The sequence below is a fragment of the Pelophylax lessonae genome (genome assembly GCF_965119305.1).
Source record: "Pelophylax lessonae genome assembly, chromosome: 5".
NCBI classification, from domain to species: domain Eukaryota; kingdom Metazoa; phylum Chordata; class Amphibia; order Anura; family Ranidae; genus Pelophylax; species Pelophylax lessonae.
Genome location: NC_138772.1, coordinates 380,585,701 through 380,605,174, shown reverse-complemented (window position 1 = coordinate 380,605,174; position 19,474 = coordinate 380,585,701). Strand labels below are relative to the sequence as shown.

The following is a 19,474-nucleotide window of genomic DNA, read 5'->3' as shown; positions in this document are numbered from 1 at the left end:
GGAATAGTGGGATACTTCAACTTTAACTATTCACAGTAGATAAGGAAAACTCACTTGGCCTCACCAACTTTTTTTTGTGGAAGCAGACACACTGCTTTAACCTTACTGCCACTTGTATGGACGTATTCAAGTACAAATTATGGAAAATTGCTGCAAAATCAGTTGGTGGAAAATTAACTGAAAAAGTAATTCTAGAAATAGCAGATTGTTTGTTTGCAATATGATGACAACAGTATAATACAAACATTACTTTTTACCAGGGAGTATTTGGATACATTTATTGGGGCTAAAAATCAAGCGCAAAATGCTGATGTGATGGACAAGACGTCAAAGGAGTCAAGTCGTCCGGTTTTGGATTTCTTGCCTACTAAAAGAAATGATGGTATTTTTATATTTTTATTTATATATATATATATATATTTTTTAAAATCTTATAATATTGTGTATTTAGTACAATGATTTTAGACGCGCTTAGGAATTTTTAAAAAGTATAATGTGATGCAGCTGCTGCCCACTAAGTGAAAAACTTAGAACCATAAGTGAATAACCAGAAAAGCAGCGCTCGCAGAGTAAATCAAATCAGTACATTTTAAATGATGAAGTCCATATGTGCAAAAAATGCTAAAATGTATAATTAATAATGATCCAATAAGGTGCAAAAAACTGAGTATCACATATATCAGCGGTCCTCAACCCTGGTCCTCAGGGCCCACTAACAGGCCAGGTTTGCAAGATAACTGAAATACATCCCAGGTGATATAATTTGCTGCTCAGTGATTGCAGTACTCTAGTCTGCATCTCCCCAAGGTAATACTTAAAATCTGGCCTGTTAGTGGGCCCTGAGGACCGGAGTTGAGGATCACTGGCATAGATGACAAAATATCACAATATATCCTAAGGTGCATGTATAATAAAGATTAAAAATCAATCAAAAACAATTCATGATAGTAATGCTTAACATATGCATAAAGTGCTTGGTGCAAATAGATATATATTGATGCAATAAAGTGCAACAATATATCAAGAAATCCTATATCGGGTGCAAATGTGACAAATTTATCTATCTATCTATCTATCTATCTATCTATCTATCTATCTATCTATCTATCTATCTATCTATCTATCTCATCCCCATAAAATGTTTTTTTGCTAGACGTGTTGCTATAAGGTGCTGAATATCTTTAAGGTGCCTATTTCCAAAGTGCAATGGTGTTCCACACAGTGACGGTGCTCAAAAGAAAGTGAGCCTTTGTGATATTAATCCTCCAATCCTGGCAGGCACAAATCTCCTCTCCAGAGCCCCCAGATTTCACTCACGGTGTCACTCAGGGAAAATAAATTGAGCCAGAAATAGCGAAGCCCGTATTGAACATTTATTAGAAATAAAGTAAAACTACTCACACAGAGCCATAAGTTAATCAGAAGAAGAGATAAATAGTAAAATGCAGATACAGCTCTGCTGCCGGAACGTAGCCGGCTTGCGTTCCACGGAGACCAGGAAGTGACGTAATACGTTGACCGTTCACCGGAAGTGTCGACGCGTTTCACCCTCCTACATGGGGCGTTATCAAAGACATCACTTCCGCCTTCGGTCACCACTTTTATACTGCTTCTAAGCGGTCATGGCAACCGGAGCTCCAATCAAATGACTTGCTTTTGTGATGACGAGCGTCATACACATATTATACCTCACTTCCTGTTTACATTTTAATGTGGTTTCTTAGATCGGACTATTACATAAAATATATCACTTTTATTCGCAAAACCAATTTAAAAACAACTCTTGACATAAAATGTAACCGCTAAGAGGACTAAAAATGGATTCAAATATATGTCAAATACGTCTGAGGCCTTGATGCCATATGGTTATAATATAATAATATAGAAGCCATGTCCATATGACAATGATGTATTAATGATGACGTAAGGCATGGTCATGGGTGTAAATACACAAATATTGAACATTAAGAGAGTCGGGTGTTGATGTTAAAAATGTGTAATAATGAGACCTAAAGGGATAATCATAATGTATACGTGTGGGGAAAAAACGAAGAAATAAATAAAAAATAAAGAAATGAATAAATGATAAAGAAAAAAATTTATATACAAATAAAAATAAAAATGAAGAAAAATAAATAAAAAATATAAATAAAAAAAATAATAAAACTAAAAAATGAATGACTATAAATAAGAAGAATAAAAATAGAAATAAATATAAAAATGAAAATATATATGAACACAAAGACGAAAATGGAAATATTTCCATAAAGTATAATCGTAAGAGAATTTGTATATTTAAAAAAGAAAAAACCTAAATAATTCTAATTACCAATTGGAAAGAAAACAATTAAGATCCAAATCTATATTTAGAGGATGGAGAGTCTTCAAATGGTGAATCCACTGGGTCTCATGTTGTGAAATCTATTTTTTCAGATTCCCTCCTCTCCAATGTGCCTCTAATCTGTCGTTCCCACAAAAGGTCAAAACACTCGGATCACAGTTGTGGTCCAATCTGAAATGGTTGGACAAACTGTGATAACGGTACCCTTTTTTATGTTAGTTGCATGTTCTCTCAATCTAATCTTTAGTTCCCTGGTGGTCCTACCTACATATTGAAGTCCACAAGGACATGACAGTAGGTATGTGACATGTGTGGACCCATATGTGATAAATTTGTTGATATTATAAATACCCCCATGGGCATGGGACCTGAATTCCGTAGTTTTCCTTATCCTATTTTTGGAAGTCCTACATATCATACATTTTCCACAACTAAAAAAAAAACCTACTTGATCTAAAAAAATAAGTACATGTCTTAACGGGGGGATCGAGAACATTGTGCGCTAACTTGAGTCTTAAAGTTTTTGGTTTGGTGTAAATAAATTTTGGTTTCTGGTTTAAAACTCCATCCTTTAAAAGCAGAGACCAATGTTTTTTTATAATGCCCTCAATTTGTTTGTATTGCCTCGAGAAATGCGTCTTAAAAGCTAGGCCATATTCGCTCACATTGTTGTTGGTATTTTTATTTTTGATAAGATTTTTCCTATCTGTTTATCTGTTTTTCCTATTTCTTTCGTCTTCAAAAGTTCCCTCGGCTTATAACCTTTTTCTTTAAACCTATTAATCAGCAAATTTGCTTGTTGGTTAGTCTTCATCCAAGTTGCAGTTCCTCCTTACTCTTAGCATTTGACTTTTTGGAACCGAGCTTAACCACTTGGGATGATGGCAGCTTCCTATTGGAATGTAACCATTCCTGTCCACATCCTTGAAATGGGTTAGAGTAAAAAGCTTTCCTTCATATTTAAAAATCTCCAAATCTAGGAAATTTATAGATGTATGTTCTATGGTTTCTGAGAATGAGATGCCGTACTGGTTGTTCTCAATAAAGGTTAAAAAATCTTTAAGGGAGTCGCATGTGCCTCTCCATACGATGAGGATATCCTCTATGGATCTCTGGTAAATCCTGAGTTGGGGGGGGGGGGGGCTTGTTGGAAAAAATAGCTTTCTCCTCCCATTTACTCATAAAGATGTTGGCTATGGATGGAGCATGCTTGGCTCCCATGGCCACACCTTTCTTTTGTCTGAAAGATCTTTTCTTGTGCCAGAAGTAATTGTGGCTCGTGGCCAAATCCAAGGCTTGTAGAAGGAATTCTTTGTTTGCTTTTTATTTTAGTGGAGTTCAAAACCCATTCTGCAGCCTGTAACGCATGATGCTGTTGGATGTTTTTATAGAGGGAATTTACGTCTATGCTGACCAGTATATCATCCTCTAATATCTGTTTCACTTAGAATTTCCATCAGATGCTTACTGTCTTTCAAGAAAGAACGTCCCTGTTGCGCTAGGGGTTGAAAAAAACAATCCAAGTATTCTCCCAACCTGGAAAACAAAGTCCACCCCACTTATGATGGGTCTTCCAGGTGGTTTTCTTTTGTCCTTATGGATTTTAGGCAGTTGGCAAATCACCGGAACCCTAGGTGCATCCGGCAGTAGATATCTACTTTCTTTTTTGTTTAGTATCTCATCCTTGGTTGCCATGAAGTTGTCAAACTGGCGAGAATTTAAAGCCATCTTTCTGGGCCTTCTGTCTTTTCATCAAGTTGTCCGAGGTCAACATGTTCCGGTCCTGTCGGACAATATGATGGCCATAGCCTATGTATCGAAGCGGGGGGAACAAGGAGCAGGAGCCTCTTGGATCTGACAATGCAGTTACTTTCCTGGGCAGAACAAAATGTGGCTTCTCTAACAGCAGTTCACCTGAAGGGTTCCCAGAATCTCCTAGCAGATCTAAGCAGAATGGAGCTTGAACCAGGAAGTCTTCCTCATGATTATAGAGGACTGGGGCCATCCTCAGGCCAATTTGTTTGAGAGCCAGCAAAATACCAAAGCTCCAATATTTTCCCTTCACAGGGAATATCAGGCTTGGGGTCTGGACGCCCTTAATCCTCCATGGGACTTCCCTTTGTGCTATGCTCCCCCCCCCCCCTTCCAGCTAAAGTATCTAGTTCTCAGGAAGTTCAGGGAGCTATCTCTGGTGGGGTGGTGAGTCTTGTGGGGTCCCTCCCTCTGGCTGCTGCAGGTTGTGGCGTGCTCTGCTTGCTGATGACCCGGTGGTGCTAACGGCGTGGTGGGTGTGTCCCTTAGCGGTGCTAGACACTTTGTGGTGGGTCCCCCCTTTTTTTTGTTTTGCTAATAGTCTCAGGAGCAAGTTTCCCCACCTGACCCCCCCTCTCGGAGGCTGCAGGTCCCTTGGAGTCCCAACCACCAATTGATGCACTGACTGTTTAGGTGGCCTTTGGGCGGCGGGCTACCATAAAGCTTTTCCTGCCCCGTCAGATCCTGAATCTGACTCGGCCGCTGTGAATGTGGCTCGCCCTGTGGGGTTTGTAACCACGCTCCCTGATTTATCAGATGGTGAGGATGATTCCTCCACACCTGTAGCTGTGCCCGAGAAGGCGCTAGTTGACGCACTAATTACATCTGTGCGAGAAACTTTAAAAATGGAGGATACAGTTGAGGCTGCGGCAGAGGTGCCAGTCTACTTTGGTACCCACAAGCCATCTCGCACGGCAAACGTGTTTCCTTATCCCTCCTATTTTGACTAGTTTGTCTCTAAAGATTGGGTGCATCCAAAACGCCCCTTTGTTTCTAAATGCTTTGCTGTGAGGTATCCCTTTTTAAAGAGTCCCTTCTCAAGTAGTGGACTGTCCCACCAATGGTGGACCCCCCTGTCTCCAGGTTGAACAAGGCAACCATGATTCTGGTAGAGGAATGTCCAGCTTTTAAAGATCCGGCTGACAGGAAGTCTGAGTCTGTGGCCCACAATATGTTCACTGTTGGCTCGGCGCGTAGGCGGTTGATGGACCTGCTGCTCCAGGGGCTGCAGTTAGTCTTCGATGTCTCTTAAGACGTGGCTCCCCTAATTTCTAAGCTATCAGTTTTTAAAAAAGCTCTGACTGATTTTCCCTTTCAAGGTGATGGCATGAAGGTGCGCCCTCAACCATGCCTGGAGTGGGGCCTGTGGACCTCCTTGGCAAACGGCAAATGGGTCCATGAAGTGATAGTGTCAGGTTACAAGTTAGTTTCATTCTTGCCCCCCGGAAAGGTATCTTCTCTCCCAATGTGAGTCTGTCCCTGGAGCGATTGCAAGTTCTCTTTGGTGCGGTGCAGGACCTGTTGCTTCAGGGTGTGATTGTCCCAGTTCTGGTATCGGAACTGTTTCAAGGTGTTTTTTTTTTTTTTTTTTCCCCCAACTTGTTCACGGTCCCAAAGAAGGGAGGACAAGATACGTCCCATTCAAGCCCTCGAGGCCTTGAACTGCTTTGTGTGGGTACAGAAGTTCAGAATGGAGTCCATTTGAACGGTGGTGGCATCCCTACATCAGAGGGACTTTCTTGCTTCGATCGACATCAAGGATGCTTACCTGCACATTCCAATAGGCGCCCGACACCAGCACTTTCTCTTTTTTTCTTGCTGTGAGAGAGGAGCACTATCAGTTTGTGGCGTTGCCCTTTTTGGTCTCGTCTCCGCTCCTCGGGTCTCATCAAAAGTGTTGGCCTCGGTTCTGCCGTTGCTACGTTGGGGGTGATTGCGGTACGGGGCTACCTGGGCGACCACTTATTGCGAGCAAAGTCCTCTGCTGCCCTGGTGGACGATGGGGAGATGACTATACAGTCCCTGAAAGATTTCAGTTGGCTTTCATCTACTGCTGTCCAGCAGGTACTCCTCCCTTTGGACTTGAATGTAGGTGCTGGGTCTGATGTTATCTACCTTCAAGGTGATTTAGTTTGCACAGTTCCATACGAGGATCCTTCAAAGTGAGATCCTGATGAATTGGGACAAGTGTCCGAGGTCTCTGGACAATAAGATTTGGCTGAGCTGGGAAACCAGGGGTTCCCTGGTCTGGTGGCTGCCCTCTCCGGCCCTCTTGTATTGGACAGGGGTCACCACGGATGCCAGTCTATTTGGGTGGGGAGGTGTCTTGGGCCTGAGCTCCACTCAGGGTTGTTGGATGCTGGAAGAGTCCAGACTACCGATCAATACCCTGGAACTTTGGGCGATCCAGCTGTGCCTGTATCTCTGGATGGATCGACTCCGGGGGATCCCGGTACGGATCCAGTTGGACAGTACACAGCGGTGGCCTATGTCAATAACCAGGGTGGAACAAAGTGTGTTGGCAGCCCTGGAAGTAGCCGGTATCCTCCCGGTGGGCAGAATGCTTTGTTTCGGCTCTCTGCCGTACACATTCGTTTGAGTGAAAAACTGGCAGGCGAACTATCTCAGTCGGCAGGAGTTGGACCAAGGGGAGCAGTCCCTTAACCTGGACGGGTTTCATGTCTCCGTTGGGGCACCTCCCAGGTGGATCTGTTAACGTCCTGGCTCAACAGAAAGGTACCGAGGTTTATGGCAGGGTCACAGGATCCTCTGGTGGATGCAACAGATGCTCTGGTGGCCCTGTGGGGCCAATATCATCTGATCTGTGCCTTTTTCTCTTAAGCTTCTGCCATGGCTTTTGTGCAGGATTGAGGCCGAAGGGATTCTAGTGCCCTGGACTGGCCCTGCCAGACTTTGTACGCCGACCTGGTGTGACTGATCGATGTCCCTTGGAGACTGCCTCTCAGGGAGGATCTCCTGTCCAAAGGGCCCATCTTCCATCCTGCTTTACAGCCGCTGGCTTTGACGACCTGGCTGTTGAAAGCCAGGTGCTGAAGAATAGAGGTTTGCCTGGGTCAGTGATTCCAACACTGCTGAAGGCTAGGAAGTCTAGCTTTAGGAAGATCTACCGTCGTACATGGAAAGCCTACATTTCGTGGTGTGCGTCGATTGGTGTTCACCCTCGTCCTTTCTCGGTGGCTCAGATTTTTTTCCTGCCGTTAACGAGGTGTCGAGCAAAAATTGCCTTAAGTGCCATCAAGGGACAATTTTTAGACTTGGTGGTCTTTCAGCGACCCTTGGCCACACATTTCTTCGTACTTTTTTATTCAAGGGGCTCAACATCTGACTCCACCATTGTGGTTTCCTCTCCCTCTGTGGGATCTGAACTTGGTGCTTTCTGTTCTCCAGTAGCCTCCCTTTGAAAATATTTGGGAGATGGCCTTTTTGGTGGCTATCACCTCTGCTCTCAGGGTGTCAGAACTGGCGGCGTTTTCTTGTCTTCCCCTTACTTGGTGGTACACAAAAATAAGATTGTTTTTTTTTTTTCGCCCATGTCTGTAGTTTTTTCCTAAGGTTGTCTAATTTCCATTTGAATGAAGACGTTGCTTAGCCCTCCCTGTGTCCCTGGCCAAAATATCCTAAGGAATTTGCTTTGCAAGCCCTGGATGTGGTTCAGATGATTCAGGTGTATTTGGCAGGCACGGAGTCTTTTTGGGGGGGTCAGATTCACTGTCTGTGATCATGGACGGGCTAAGGAAAGGGCTGTGTGCTACTTCTGCGACCATTTCCAGATGGATCAGACAAATGGTCACTCAGGCTTATTCTATCAAGGGTCAGGTTCCTCCTTTTCCTGTAACGGTGCACTCTACTTGGGCGCTTAGTGCTTCTTGGGCCTTCCGTCATCAGGCGTCAGTTGCGCAGTTTTGCAAGGCAGCCACCTGATCGCCGGTGCACACGTTCACTAAATTCTTCAAAGTGTATGTGTTGGAATCTGCAGGTGCTTCTTTTGGCTTCAAAGATTTGCAGGCTGCTGTTTTAGAGGGTCTATTCCCTCCTTTGTGGGTGTATTGTTCAGGTTGGGCTCCAGTTGTTTTTTGGTGAGCTCCATGTTTACCTGGTTGGCTATTGTTTAGCCTTGGGAATTTTTGTCCCACACCTTATATTTGACACTGCCTGGGGATGTCCCTGTGGTTCTGAGTAATGGAGAGCTGTGTCAATGAACTCGGAGGAATGGGTTTTATGGTAAGAACAAAAAAACAATTTTTTTGGCCATCCTTATGTGGCAGCTCTTTAAATCCAAAACAACAATGTGTTAATTTCAGAATATATTTGGGCATATACTCAGAAATTCAATGCTTTGCTTATCTTGTCTGTATTTCTGGCAGAAAACTAGGTCTTCATGCTTACAAATGCTATTCTTGTCCATTTGGGTTCAAGGCCATCAAGTTACTTTGTGAGATTTTGTAGCTCGTTTTTTTTCCCTTTATAACATCTCAGTGCATACTACCAATTTTCTTTCAGCTTACAAGGTGGCAAGGGCAGGAGCCTCAAGCAGATTTTTCCAAAAATCAGGGTTGAGAGGAATTTATTGCTGGATTTGCTGGCAAAGCAAATCCTGTCCTTTTTTAGATGTCTGATATGTGGTTTTTTAAATTTTCTGTAGATTAAGAAGAAATAAATCTATCGATTTTAGTAGTTTCCTAAAACAGTCATGGCGTGTCATGAATAACTATCATAGTTGCTTATGCTGTCAACCAAACTGTTATGCCATCGTATGGTTGGTGTCATAACTAATTGCAGGCAGCACCAGGGCAACTGCATATCAAACCGGGATTAAGATGGCAACTTCCTTGGCTGTAAAGGTTAGTAGGGTACAGTTGCGTTTAACGCTAGACTTGGTGTTAACAAAACAGTTCATCATACCTTACTACCCACCCTACCCTTACTACCCACTATCCTGCAAGAGAGACCAAACTGAGCTGCACATGCTCAGTTTGGTCTCTCTTGCTGGATAGGACACTCCCTGGTTTTAGCTAAACTATTCAAGCCAAACTATTCAGGGCACGTTATATTAACATTACGCATGTGGGCGTGTATACAAATCCTAAATGACAGCTCAGTCCGTCCCTCCCTCCCTCCTCCATGCCCTGTAACTGAAAAAGAGTTGGGATGATTTATTTATTTATTTTTTTTCTTGGGAGGGTACGTGTGATCCGCAGAAGGCCAATCAGCAATGTCCAGACATTTTATTAAGGGTATTGAAGTATGATAGGACAATCATGGGAGAAATTAAAACTCCTCCTACAAACTATCAGCACTCACTGATGCAAGTCACAAGATTGCTCTAATTGCTATATACAGCTGATGAGAAAAGGTATTTTATCAGTTTATTTACTAAAATAATTGCATTTCCAGGTTCTGTGTACTGTAGGAGACCAGATATAGTGAATGCAGGATCTGGGTTTAGCAACACTTTAAAAACATTGTGAGAAATGTGAGTAGATTGTAAATTTATTTATTTATTTTTTTTTAATTTTTTTTTTTTTTTATCTCCTTAGACTTTTCAAGTGTCTTGGGCTTGATTTCTGATGCAAAACTTGATAAGGTAAAGTTGTTCTCCATTTTAAACAAGCCAGTCACTGGCAGTAAAGGTTTTCCCCACTGGCAAGAGGTTTATTATAAAGATTAAGAGTGTTAAATATACTTTCTCTGTGCTGTCCTTTCTTAGAAACCTGGTATTTTAAAGTTCTATTAAACCCAAAAGCAATTCGCTATTATATTGCAGTTTACCAATTCTTAAACGTGATGGCTGCGTTCATTTTCTTTTTTGACTGTCTTTCCCTTATTTTCATTTGTTGAAGCTTTTTTTTTTTTTTTATAACCGAACAATGTAACCAATTTCTCAATCCACACATTCAGGATGGATGGGGAAATCCTGCTGTGTAATTGTCTTCTGACATCAGGACTCCTTTGCCGTCAGAATACACAGATCAGCCCTGCAGCCTATTGGCTGCATGCACTGGATGAGCAAAAATATACTGACAGGCCCATTTATGAAACGTTGATTGATTAAACCACTTGTCCAGAGGAACAGCCATACATGGATTGAAACTTGGCCGGTTCCAGCTGAAGTGGCTAGGTTTCGATACATGTATACTCAGCTTTAGAGTAGTGAGACAAACCATTTACAGTGCATCCGGAAAGTCTACACAGCGCTTCACTTTTTCCGCATTTTGTTATGGTACAGCCTTATTCCAAAACAGATTAAATTCATTGAGAGTCTGCAATTACCTGCCGGTCTGGACGACGAACTGGATATATTTTTTACATGATCCAGCGGGTCCCCGCAGCCTGGCCAGCGAGTTTGCGCAGGCCTCAGCGCCGCACTAGGTCAGCCGCTACATAGCCCTACTGGACGGAGGCTGGCCTGCGAGTTAAACGTCTCGTGAGGGTGGATACGACCTGGCTTCGGCCTGAGTCGCAATGTTCCTCCTGGTCGACAACCCCTCAGTCCAATGGAGAGATGGTCTGTCTGGAGCCTGTATCCACCCTGTTTTCATGGTATGGTAAGTAGCTGTCTTCCCCTCCCTCAGCTCCTCTAAATTTCGGTGGTCACTGTGGGTCTCCCCTCTGCTGCCCATGTGTGGCAGGCTCCGCTGGGGCTTGCACCTAAGCAGCTGGGCATCCACAAAAATTTAGGATGCAGCTTGTGGCCAACTAGGCCATGTGGCCGAGTCAGGCACCTCTGTTGGGGGGTGGCCCCAGCAAAGTTATCTTTAGCCCCTGCTCTTCCTTTGAGCATCTGCTTTTTCCTCCGCTGGCCCTATTGGCTGGGTCGCCACAAAAATTTAGGCCGTGGCTTGTGGCCTACTGGGCCATGCGGCCAGGTTGGCTTCTTCCTTTGAAGGAGTGGCGTTGTGGGAAGGTTGATTTTTTTTTTTTTTTTTTTTTTGAGCATGCAGCCGTAACTGCGACAGGGGCGCACATTACCTTTTGGCACTCACAAACCACCCAGAGGGGCAAAAAGTGTTCCTCTTTCTCTGCCTAATTTGACAGAATTGTGGCGAAAGAGTGAGGACAACCGAAGCGTCTCCTTGGGGTCCGTAAGTGGTTTGATAGGCAATACCTTTTATGAAGTGTCCCTTTTTCAAAAAGTGGTCGGTTCCCCCGGTAGTGGACCCTCCAGTTTCCAGGTTAAACAAAGAAAACATGTTTCCGGGTTAAAGTCTCCAGCCTTTAAGGACCTGGCTGACATCAAAGGCGGAGGCTGTGGCCCGCAATATGTTCACCCTGGCTGGCTCTGCGTTGAGGCCGGTGTTCACCATTGCCCTGGTGTCGCGAACTCTGACTGGCTCTGAGTGGGCTAGCTTTTACGCCATGACCTGGAGGGAGAACAGCTTCCACCTGCCTTTGCTGAGCTAGTGGACCAGCTGGTCCAGGGGCTGCAGTTTATCTGTGCTGCATCTTTGGATGCGGCTCCTCTTTTTCCTCCCATACGTTTTTTTGTCTCTCAGAATCCACTAACAAGGGATCAAAGCCTTTCGGTACCTTGTCTGATGGATCCAAGCCAACTTGGTCAGGCAAGTCGAGGGCGAGCTTCTCCAGACCCGCAGACAAGGATCCTTTAGCATGAAGGTGCGCCCTCATCCATATCTGGGGTGAGGGGTCGTCTTTGCTGGTTCCCGGACCCGTGGACTTCCCTGGTACGAGACAAGTGGGGTCCATGAAGTCATGCGATCCGGTTACAAGAAAGAGTTTCGTGCTCGCCCTCCGGAAGAGTTATTTTCTTCAACGTGCGACTGTCCCCAGTCCGCTTACAGGCCCCCTTTGGGGCGTTGCTCGATCTTTTGCTTTAAGTTTACTCAACCTGTTTACAGTCCCCAGGAAGGAGGACAAGGTGTATTTGGGTTTTTCTTGCCTCCATAGACCTCAAAGATGCCTACGTTCACATATCCAAAATGTGTCGGTCACCAATGCTTCCCCCACTTTGTAGTGGGGGAGGAATATTATCAGTTTAAAGCGTTAACATTTGGTCTCGCCTCCGCTTCCTGGGTCTTCACTAAAGTGTTGGCCCCGGTACTGGCATTATTACGCCAGCGCAGGGATCAAGGTCCTGGTCTATTTATATGATCTCCTCTGCGAGCCGAGTCTTCTGATGTGCTGATGGAAAACTTGAAGATCACCATACGAACTCTGTAGGAATTCGGCTGGATTCTGAATCTTCGGAACTCAGCCTTAGTCCTTTCTACGAACCTAGACTATAAGGGGCTGAGTCTGGACTCGGCTTCAGCCAGAGTATTTCATCCTCCGGACAAACTTTAGACACTGCAGATTGCAGTTTGTCTCCTGTTGAGCAGCGGATGGTCGTCCTTCTGGACTTGTATGCGGGTGCTGGGCCTGATGGTGTCAACCTTTGAGTCGGTCCAGTTTACGCAGTTCCATACGAGGTTCCTACAATGGGATATTCTAATCAAGAGACACGAATCCGCAGTCTCTGGACAACTAAATCCAGCTGAGCTGGGGTACGAGAGAGTCCCTGATTTGGCGGCCTCGTGCTCCGGCAGGGCAAAATCCTTCCTACCCTTGTATTGGGCAGTGGTCACCACAGATGCCAGTCTGTCCGGATGGGGAGAAAACCTTTTGCAGAAGTTCTTTTTAGGGGGTCTGGACCCTTGAAGAATCCAGACTACCGATCAGACTACCGATTAATGTCCTGAGCTATGAGCGATCAGGCTGTGCCTGGAACATTGGATGGATCGTCTACAAGGCTGTCAAGTGCGCATTCACTCTGACCATGTCAATCCCCAAGGGGGCACAAGAAGTGTCCTGGTGGCTCTGGAGATAGCTTGCATTCTCAGGTGGGGAGAAGGTTTCGTTCTAGCCCTTTCCGCCATTCCCGGAGTGGAACTTTGACAGGCAGATTACCTCAGTCGACAGGCATTAGACCAGGGGCTATGGTCTCATTTGGAAGTATTTCATCATTTGTGTCTGATGGGGTACCCCGAGGTGGATCTGTTGGTGTCTTGGCTCAACAGAAAGGTACATAGGCCCGTGGCTCAGTCACGGGATTGTTTGGTGGATGCCGCAGACGCGCTGGTGGCCCTGTGGGGGTCAGTATCACCTGATTTATGCCTTCCCTCCTCTCAAGCTTCTGCCCAAACTTCTACAAAATCGAGGCAGAAGGGAATTCTGGTCATTTTAGTGATCCTGGACTGGCCTCGCCGGACCTGGTATGACCACCTGGTGCGACTAGTTGCTGACTTTTCTTAAGAGGCTTCCCCTCAGGGAGGATCTGCTGTCCCAAGGGCCAATCTTCCAGCCTGCTTTACAGTCGCTGGTTTTGACGACTTGGCTGTTTGAAAGCCAGGTGCTGAAGGATAGGGCACTTGGTCCCTCCATTGTGGTCTCCTTTGCTGCCTTGGGACCTCAATTTGGTACTTTTGTTTCTCCAGCAGTCTTTCTTTGAGAATCTTTGGGAGTTTCCTCTGCTTACACTGTCCCAGAAGGTGGCCTTTTCGGTGGCTATCACCTCTGCACGCAGGGTGTCGGACCTGGCGGCATTCTCCTGTCGTTCACCTTATCTGGTAATTCACAGGGATATGGTGGTGCTTCGCCCGTCCGTCATTCCTTCCTAAGTTTGTCTCTGATTTTGAATGAAGACATTGTGTTCCCTTCCCTGTATCCCAGGCTTAAACATCCAAAATTGTCTTGCATGCCTTGGATGTGGTCCGGGCAATTAGGGTGTACCTGGCAGCTACGGAGTCTTTTAGGAAGTCAGACTCTCTATTTGTGCTCACGGATGGACCTTGTAAAGGGTTTTCTGCTTCCTCTGCGACCGTTTCTAGATGAATCAGTCGGTGGTTCAGGCCTATTCCATCAGGGGTCGGGTTTCTCCTTCCTGGTCAAGGTGCACTCTACTAGGGCGCTTAGTGCCTCCTGGGCCCCTTGTCATCAGGCGTCAGTGATGCAGTTTTGCAAGGCGACCAACTGGTCGTCGGTGCTCTTTTTTTTTTTTTTTTTTTTTTACAAAGTCTTATAAAGTGGATGTGTTGGCATCTGCGGAAGCTTCCTTTGGCCGCAAGGTTTTGCAGGCTGCTGTGTAAGAGGACCTGATCCTCTTTGAGGGTGTATTGTTTTTTTCAGGTGGGCTCCAGTTGTTTGGTTGAGCCCCTGTTGCCTGGCTGGCTAATGTTTAGCCTTGGGAATTTTTTTTGCGGTTTCTCACCCCTTATGATTAAAACTGCGTTGAGACATCCCAATGGTTAAAAAGATCAGGAGCTGTGTTCCATCAATGAACGAAAGAGAAAATTGAATTTTTGACTTACCGTAACATCCATTTTTCTGATGTTCATTGACGGACACAGCGCCCCCCACACAGCCCTTTGTGGAGTTGTAATTCTTCTGACACTGCTTGTAACAAAACTGAGTACCTATTGCAGAGAGAGGAAGTAAACCCCCTGGGACTGCCCATGGGTGTAGCCAGAATTTTTTTTCTGCCTAGTGTCCTTCTCCTGTAGGGGGCACTATAACCCAATAGTTAAAAATACCAGAAGCCGTGTCTGTCGAACATCTAAGAACTGGATTTCTTACTGGTACTGGATTTTCAACTGGCTACGGAACCTAAGGGAGAGAACAGCTCATCCAGTGGGGAAGGTATCCAGGGGGAGAACCCTAAGTCGAGTGATCAAAGCAGACCAGGGAACCATACAGGGGTACCGTCACGATCTGTCCTTACCCTATTAGGAGGGTTTCGTATAGATCGCCGACGAGATGCCCTAATAATTAATTTTCATCAAATCGGCAAAACAATTGTTAAATCTTCTTATAGACCACCTTTTAGGAAATCGGGAGGGGGAGGAGGTAATCACACCAATGGTACTTGGAATCATAACAATCGAACGCAAACCCACCCAATATTAATATGGCTGAGATAAATCCGATGCAAGCTATAATGTGACTACACAAAAACTGGATTTTTGACTTGCCGTAAAATCCTTTTCTCTGAAGTTCATTGACAGACGCAGCTTTATATTCTTAACCATTGGGCTATGCTGCCCCCTTACAGGAGTAGGACAATAGGCAGGAAAAAACGTTACCATGCCTATGGGGCAGTCCCTGAAGGCATACACCCACTTATTCTGCTATAGGATTCAGTTTTGTTGCAAGCAGTGTCTGTGTCTAGGGTGGTCTATCGTTGACAGACGCAGTTCCATATTCTTCTTAACCATTGGGAAGTCCCAAAGCAGCATTTGCACGAAAACAACGCAGAGAACGTAATACCCCCAAATGCTAACCAGGTAACATGGAGCTAAACCAGTAAAAACTTGAGCTCACCTAGAAACAACATACACCCTCAAAAAGGAAAAAAATTGCTCTTTTAGACAGCAGCCTGCAAAACCTTGCGGCTGAAAGAAGCATCGGAGGATGCCAACCCATCTACTTTGTAGAATTTAGAGAACGTGTGCACAGACGACCAAGTTGCCACCTTGTAAACTTGTATTACTGACTCATGATGGCGAAAGGCCCATGAGGCACTCAGCGCCCTAGTAGAATGCGCCTTTACAGGGAAAGGTAGAACCTGACCCTTAAGTGAATACGCCTCTACCACCGTCTGCCTGATCCATCTGGATATGGTCACAGCAGACGCAGCCAATCCCTTCCCAGGTCCTTCCGTGAGGACAAAAGAGAGTCGGATTTCCTGAAAGACTCAGTAACCGTCATGCAAACCCTAATCGCCCGAACCACAGCCAATGCAAAAATGAAAGGCAATTTCCGTGGGATGCTTGGGCTTAAGACAGAGTGAAGGCAGCACAATGTCTTCATTCAATGAAAATCAGAAACCACCTTAGGAAAAAACGACTGATTAGGTCGACGTACCACTTGATCTCTGTGGATCACCAGAGAAGAATGGCAGGACAGCACCGCCAGTTCAGACACTCTGCGGGCAGAGGTAATAGCCACCAAAAAGGCTACCTTCTGTTACCGTGTAAGCAGAGGAATTTCTCTAAGTTTTCAAAGGGAGGTTTTTGAAGAACAGACAGTACCAAGTTGAGATCCCCAGGAGGTAACGGGGACTGAATCAGAGGAGCCACATGACGAACTCCCTGGATAAAAGTGCAAATCAAAGAATGCGTAGATAAAGGGTGTTGAAAAAACACCGCAAAAGCTGACACCTGGCCTTTAATAGTATCCAGGGCCAACCACTGCTCAACCTCTCTTTGGAGGAAAGCCAATATCCTAGCCACTGAAAAGGAGCATGGATGCAGCTTAAAGTGGTAGTATCCCCTGTGTTAAAAAAAAAAAAAAAAAAAAAAACACCTGCAGGACAATGGCATAATGGGCTAGTATGCATTGCTTACTAGCCCATTATGAAATACTTAACTTATAACGATGCCCCAACAGTCGCCCGGACACCACTGAGGGAGCTGACATATTCCCTCTTCGTTTCTTCCAGGATCGGCGGCTCCGGCGCTGTGAATGGTTGGAGCTGCGATGACTGCACTTCCACGCCAGCAAGGAGACATGCTCTCTGCAGAGCACCCAAAGTGTATGGATGCAGACCCAGTAGAGTCGCTATAGACTCACCCTGAGAACATAACAAGCAGGGGAGATCGCCGACCACAGTCCCTCAAGGAGACGCCGGTTGAAGTTAATCAAAGGACCCCTATTAGACCAAAGGGTCGCCCATCATAAAGGACATAGCCCCCTATAAAGGGGAGGAGGGGGCCCGCCATGACGCAGACGCTCAGGCAGAGTACCCCCACACAACCAATGCCCCCACGGTGTCCATATGTCCATCCCCCTACGGGGAGGGGGTAGGGCATATAACCATCCGCTGCTATATCACCCTGGTCAACAGCTCAAACAACCTGGTGACCAGCTCAGCCAGCTGCGAGTAGGCCGCAAAGCTGCGTCTTAAATTTGGGGCCCAATTTGGTCGCGAGTCCGCCGTCAGCTCTGTCAGCTTGATCAGCAGCTCGGACAGCCTGTTCAGTCGCCCGGACAGCTTGGTCAGTCACTCAGAGAGCTGGCTCCCTCAGCCGCGAGTAGGCCGAAAGCCACAGCCTCAATTTTTGGCCCAATCTGGCCGCGTTCAGCTCCCTGTAGGACGCAAAGCCGCCAGACACGGGAGGCACAGACCCACGGATGAAGAAAGATCGCCCCCCCAAGCCTATAACCACCGCAGGGAGCCTAAAGGACATCTGTGCCCCAGTCGCTAACCCCCCAGGGGGCCGGGAACTTGCTCAAAGACTTCGTGTGGATCCGGACAGCCTGGTCAGCAACAACTGTATCCAACCCCCCCTTACTGGAGCAAGTGGCAAAGCCAGCTCCTACCCAACCCTGGGAGGGGGGGGGCACAGGGGGTAGGTTGGGTCCAAAAGTACGCGGTGACTGTTAGGGGGGCTGGGGGAAATGGAAGGGAACCTGGGGGCCCGACCAACCCAAGGAGGAGCCTACATCCACCCCGAGACCGCAAGAGCTATGGGGGGACACTACTCACCATACCAACAACAATCAAGTGGGCGCCACTCCGGACAGACTTACCTCTTCACTGGGGGTGGGGGTGCTGACTTCCAAGGGGCACGCTGCGACTCAAGCTCAACCAGGTCACGTGCGTCTTGGCGAGGTGTTTCACTCGTGGGCCAGCCCCTTTCCATTGGGGCTCTGTCGTGTCGAGGCCTAGCGTGGGGCTATAACCTGCACACGCTCTCTGGCCGGACTGGGAAACCTTAAGAATCTAGGATATTCAGTCCGCAATCCAGTCCGACTGTTGATTGCAGTTCTCTCAGGAACATAACTAGCTAAAAAATGAAAATTTTAACAAAGGTTTATTAAAAAAAACAACAAGCGAAGACCGTAGTCCCAACGGGGAACTAGGTCCTATTATTAAACTAGGCAGAAACAAACTGAATCCTATAGCAGAGTGGGTGGGTGTATGCCTTCACGGACTGCCCCATAAGCGTGGTAAAGTTTTTATTCCTTCGTAGTGTCCTACTCCTGTAGGTGGCAGCATAACCCAATGGTTAAGAATATGGAGCTGCATCTGTCAATGAACGATGCAAAAACAGAGAGGTGGCCCTAAATGGGACTTTATATGAGGTTGAATACAATAGTCATGGAAGATAAAAAATATAAAAATTATAAATTTTATTATCAAATGAGGATATATGATAAATGTAGGCATGAATATATATACATAACCACAGGTGTCATTACAAGCATGTAAAACATAATGGAAAAATAGCAGCATTACAGCAATATCAACATAGTGACAACATATCAACATGGATATTGTATAACAAAGGGTAATTGGTGTATAAAACTCTACGCGTTTCGTGGGTCCCTACGCCCACTCATCAGGAGTATGTAGATGATTCTGTTAAAAAATGAACAGATGAAATGTAAATGTCTGCTATGCATTACGTAAGACAAAAAATATATAAGGATTCAACAAATGTGTAACCCGAATAGGGAAACCACACTTACATCTAACTGAATCAAAACTGGTCTGCGCTGCCAAAGGAGAGGGTGTCAACGTCTTGTCCGGGAGCTGAAGGGGCAAGACCATGCCGCAACACAGTGGGGAGCCAGGTGAGGAAAGATGTATAGTAAAAGAAGGGGCGGTATTGTTTGTCGATTGTAGATAAAATGACACTGGCTGAGAATACATAAATGAATATATCGGAATATCAGACTATGGAAAAAAATATTAATGGTAGTAATATATAATAATGTTAATAATATATCTTAGTTGTATCACGTGGTGATACCAAAAAAAGGGAAGGGGGTATTATGTATAAAAAGTATATTTCAACAGAGCCAGTGTCAGAATCGAAAAATAGAGGGGGGGGGGGAGGAGAACATGGTCAGAAAGAGAAAAAAAAAAAAATAGAAAGCGCAGGGAGACTTAGAACCCAAGAAAGAGTGCTAATCTTGGTGCAAGGAAGAAGCAAAAAGAGTGGTAAAGTACTGTGACATAGAAGTAAGTGGGCTTGTAGAATGTGTGAAAAACATTAGTAAAATAGATACATGCAGGGAGTGTTGATAGTAAGATGAAGTGGATACAAAGTAGCGATGTAGTGAAATTGTAAACAGATTGAGACAGATCGTGGGATAAGGAACTGAACTTCAGATAGAAAAGGCAAGAGAAGTGAAAGGCAGAGAGGAGTGAAGAGACAAAGATACAGGGTGTTTCTTGAGACGGGAGCTCAAGGCAGTAGAAAGGACAGAGTGAATAGAGGAAAGTGTGCACTAGCCAATGAAGTGACCAAAGAAAAGGAAGAAACCAGAACATAAGAGTGAAGGAGTGTGGAAAGAAGT

General features: G+C 45.4%; 1 protein-coding gene across 1 annotated transcript in view; it reads left to right on the top strand.

Moving 5' to 3' along the window:
- The window catches only part of CEP192 (centrosomal protein 192), a 506,433-nt gene that overhangs the window by 37,003 nt on the left and 449,956 nt on the right, over positions 1-19,474 (top strand). Inside the window, exons 4-5 of the mRNA XM_082258491.1 lie at positions 261-382; positions 9,712-9,758. Of these exons, the coding sequence (XP_082114617.1) occupies positions 261-382; positions 9,712-9,758 (169 nt within the window). The remainder of the gene's footprint in view (positions 1-260; positions 383-9,711; positions 9,759-19,474) is intronic.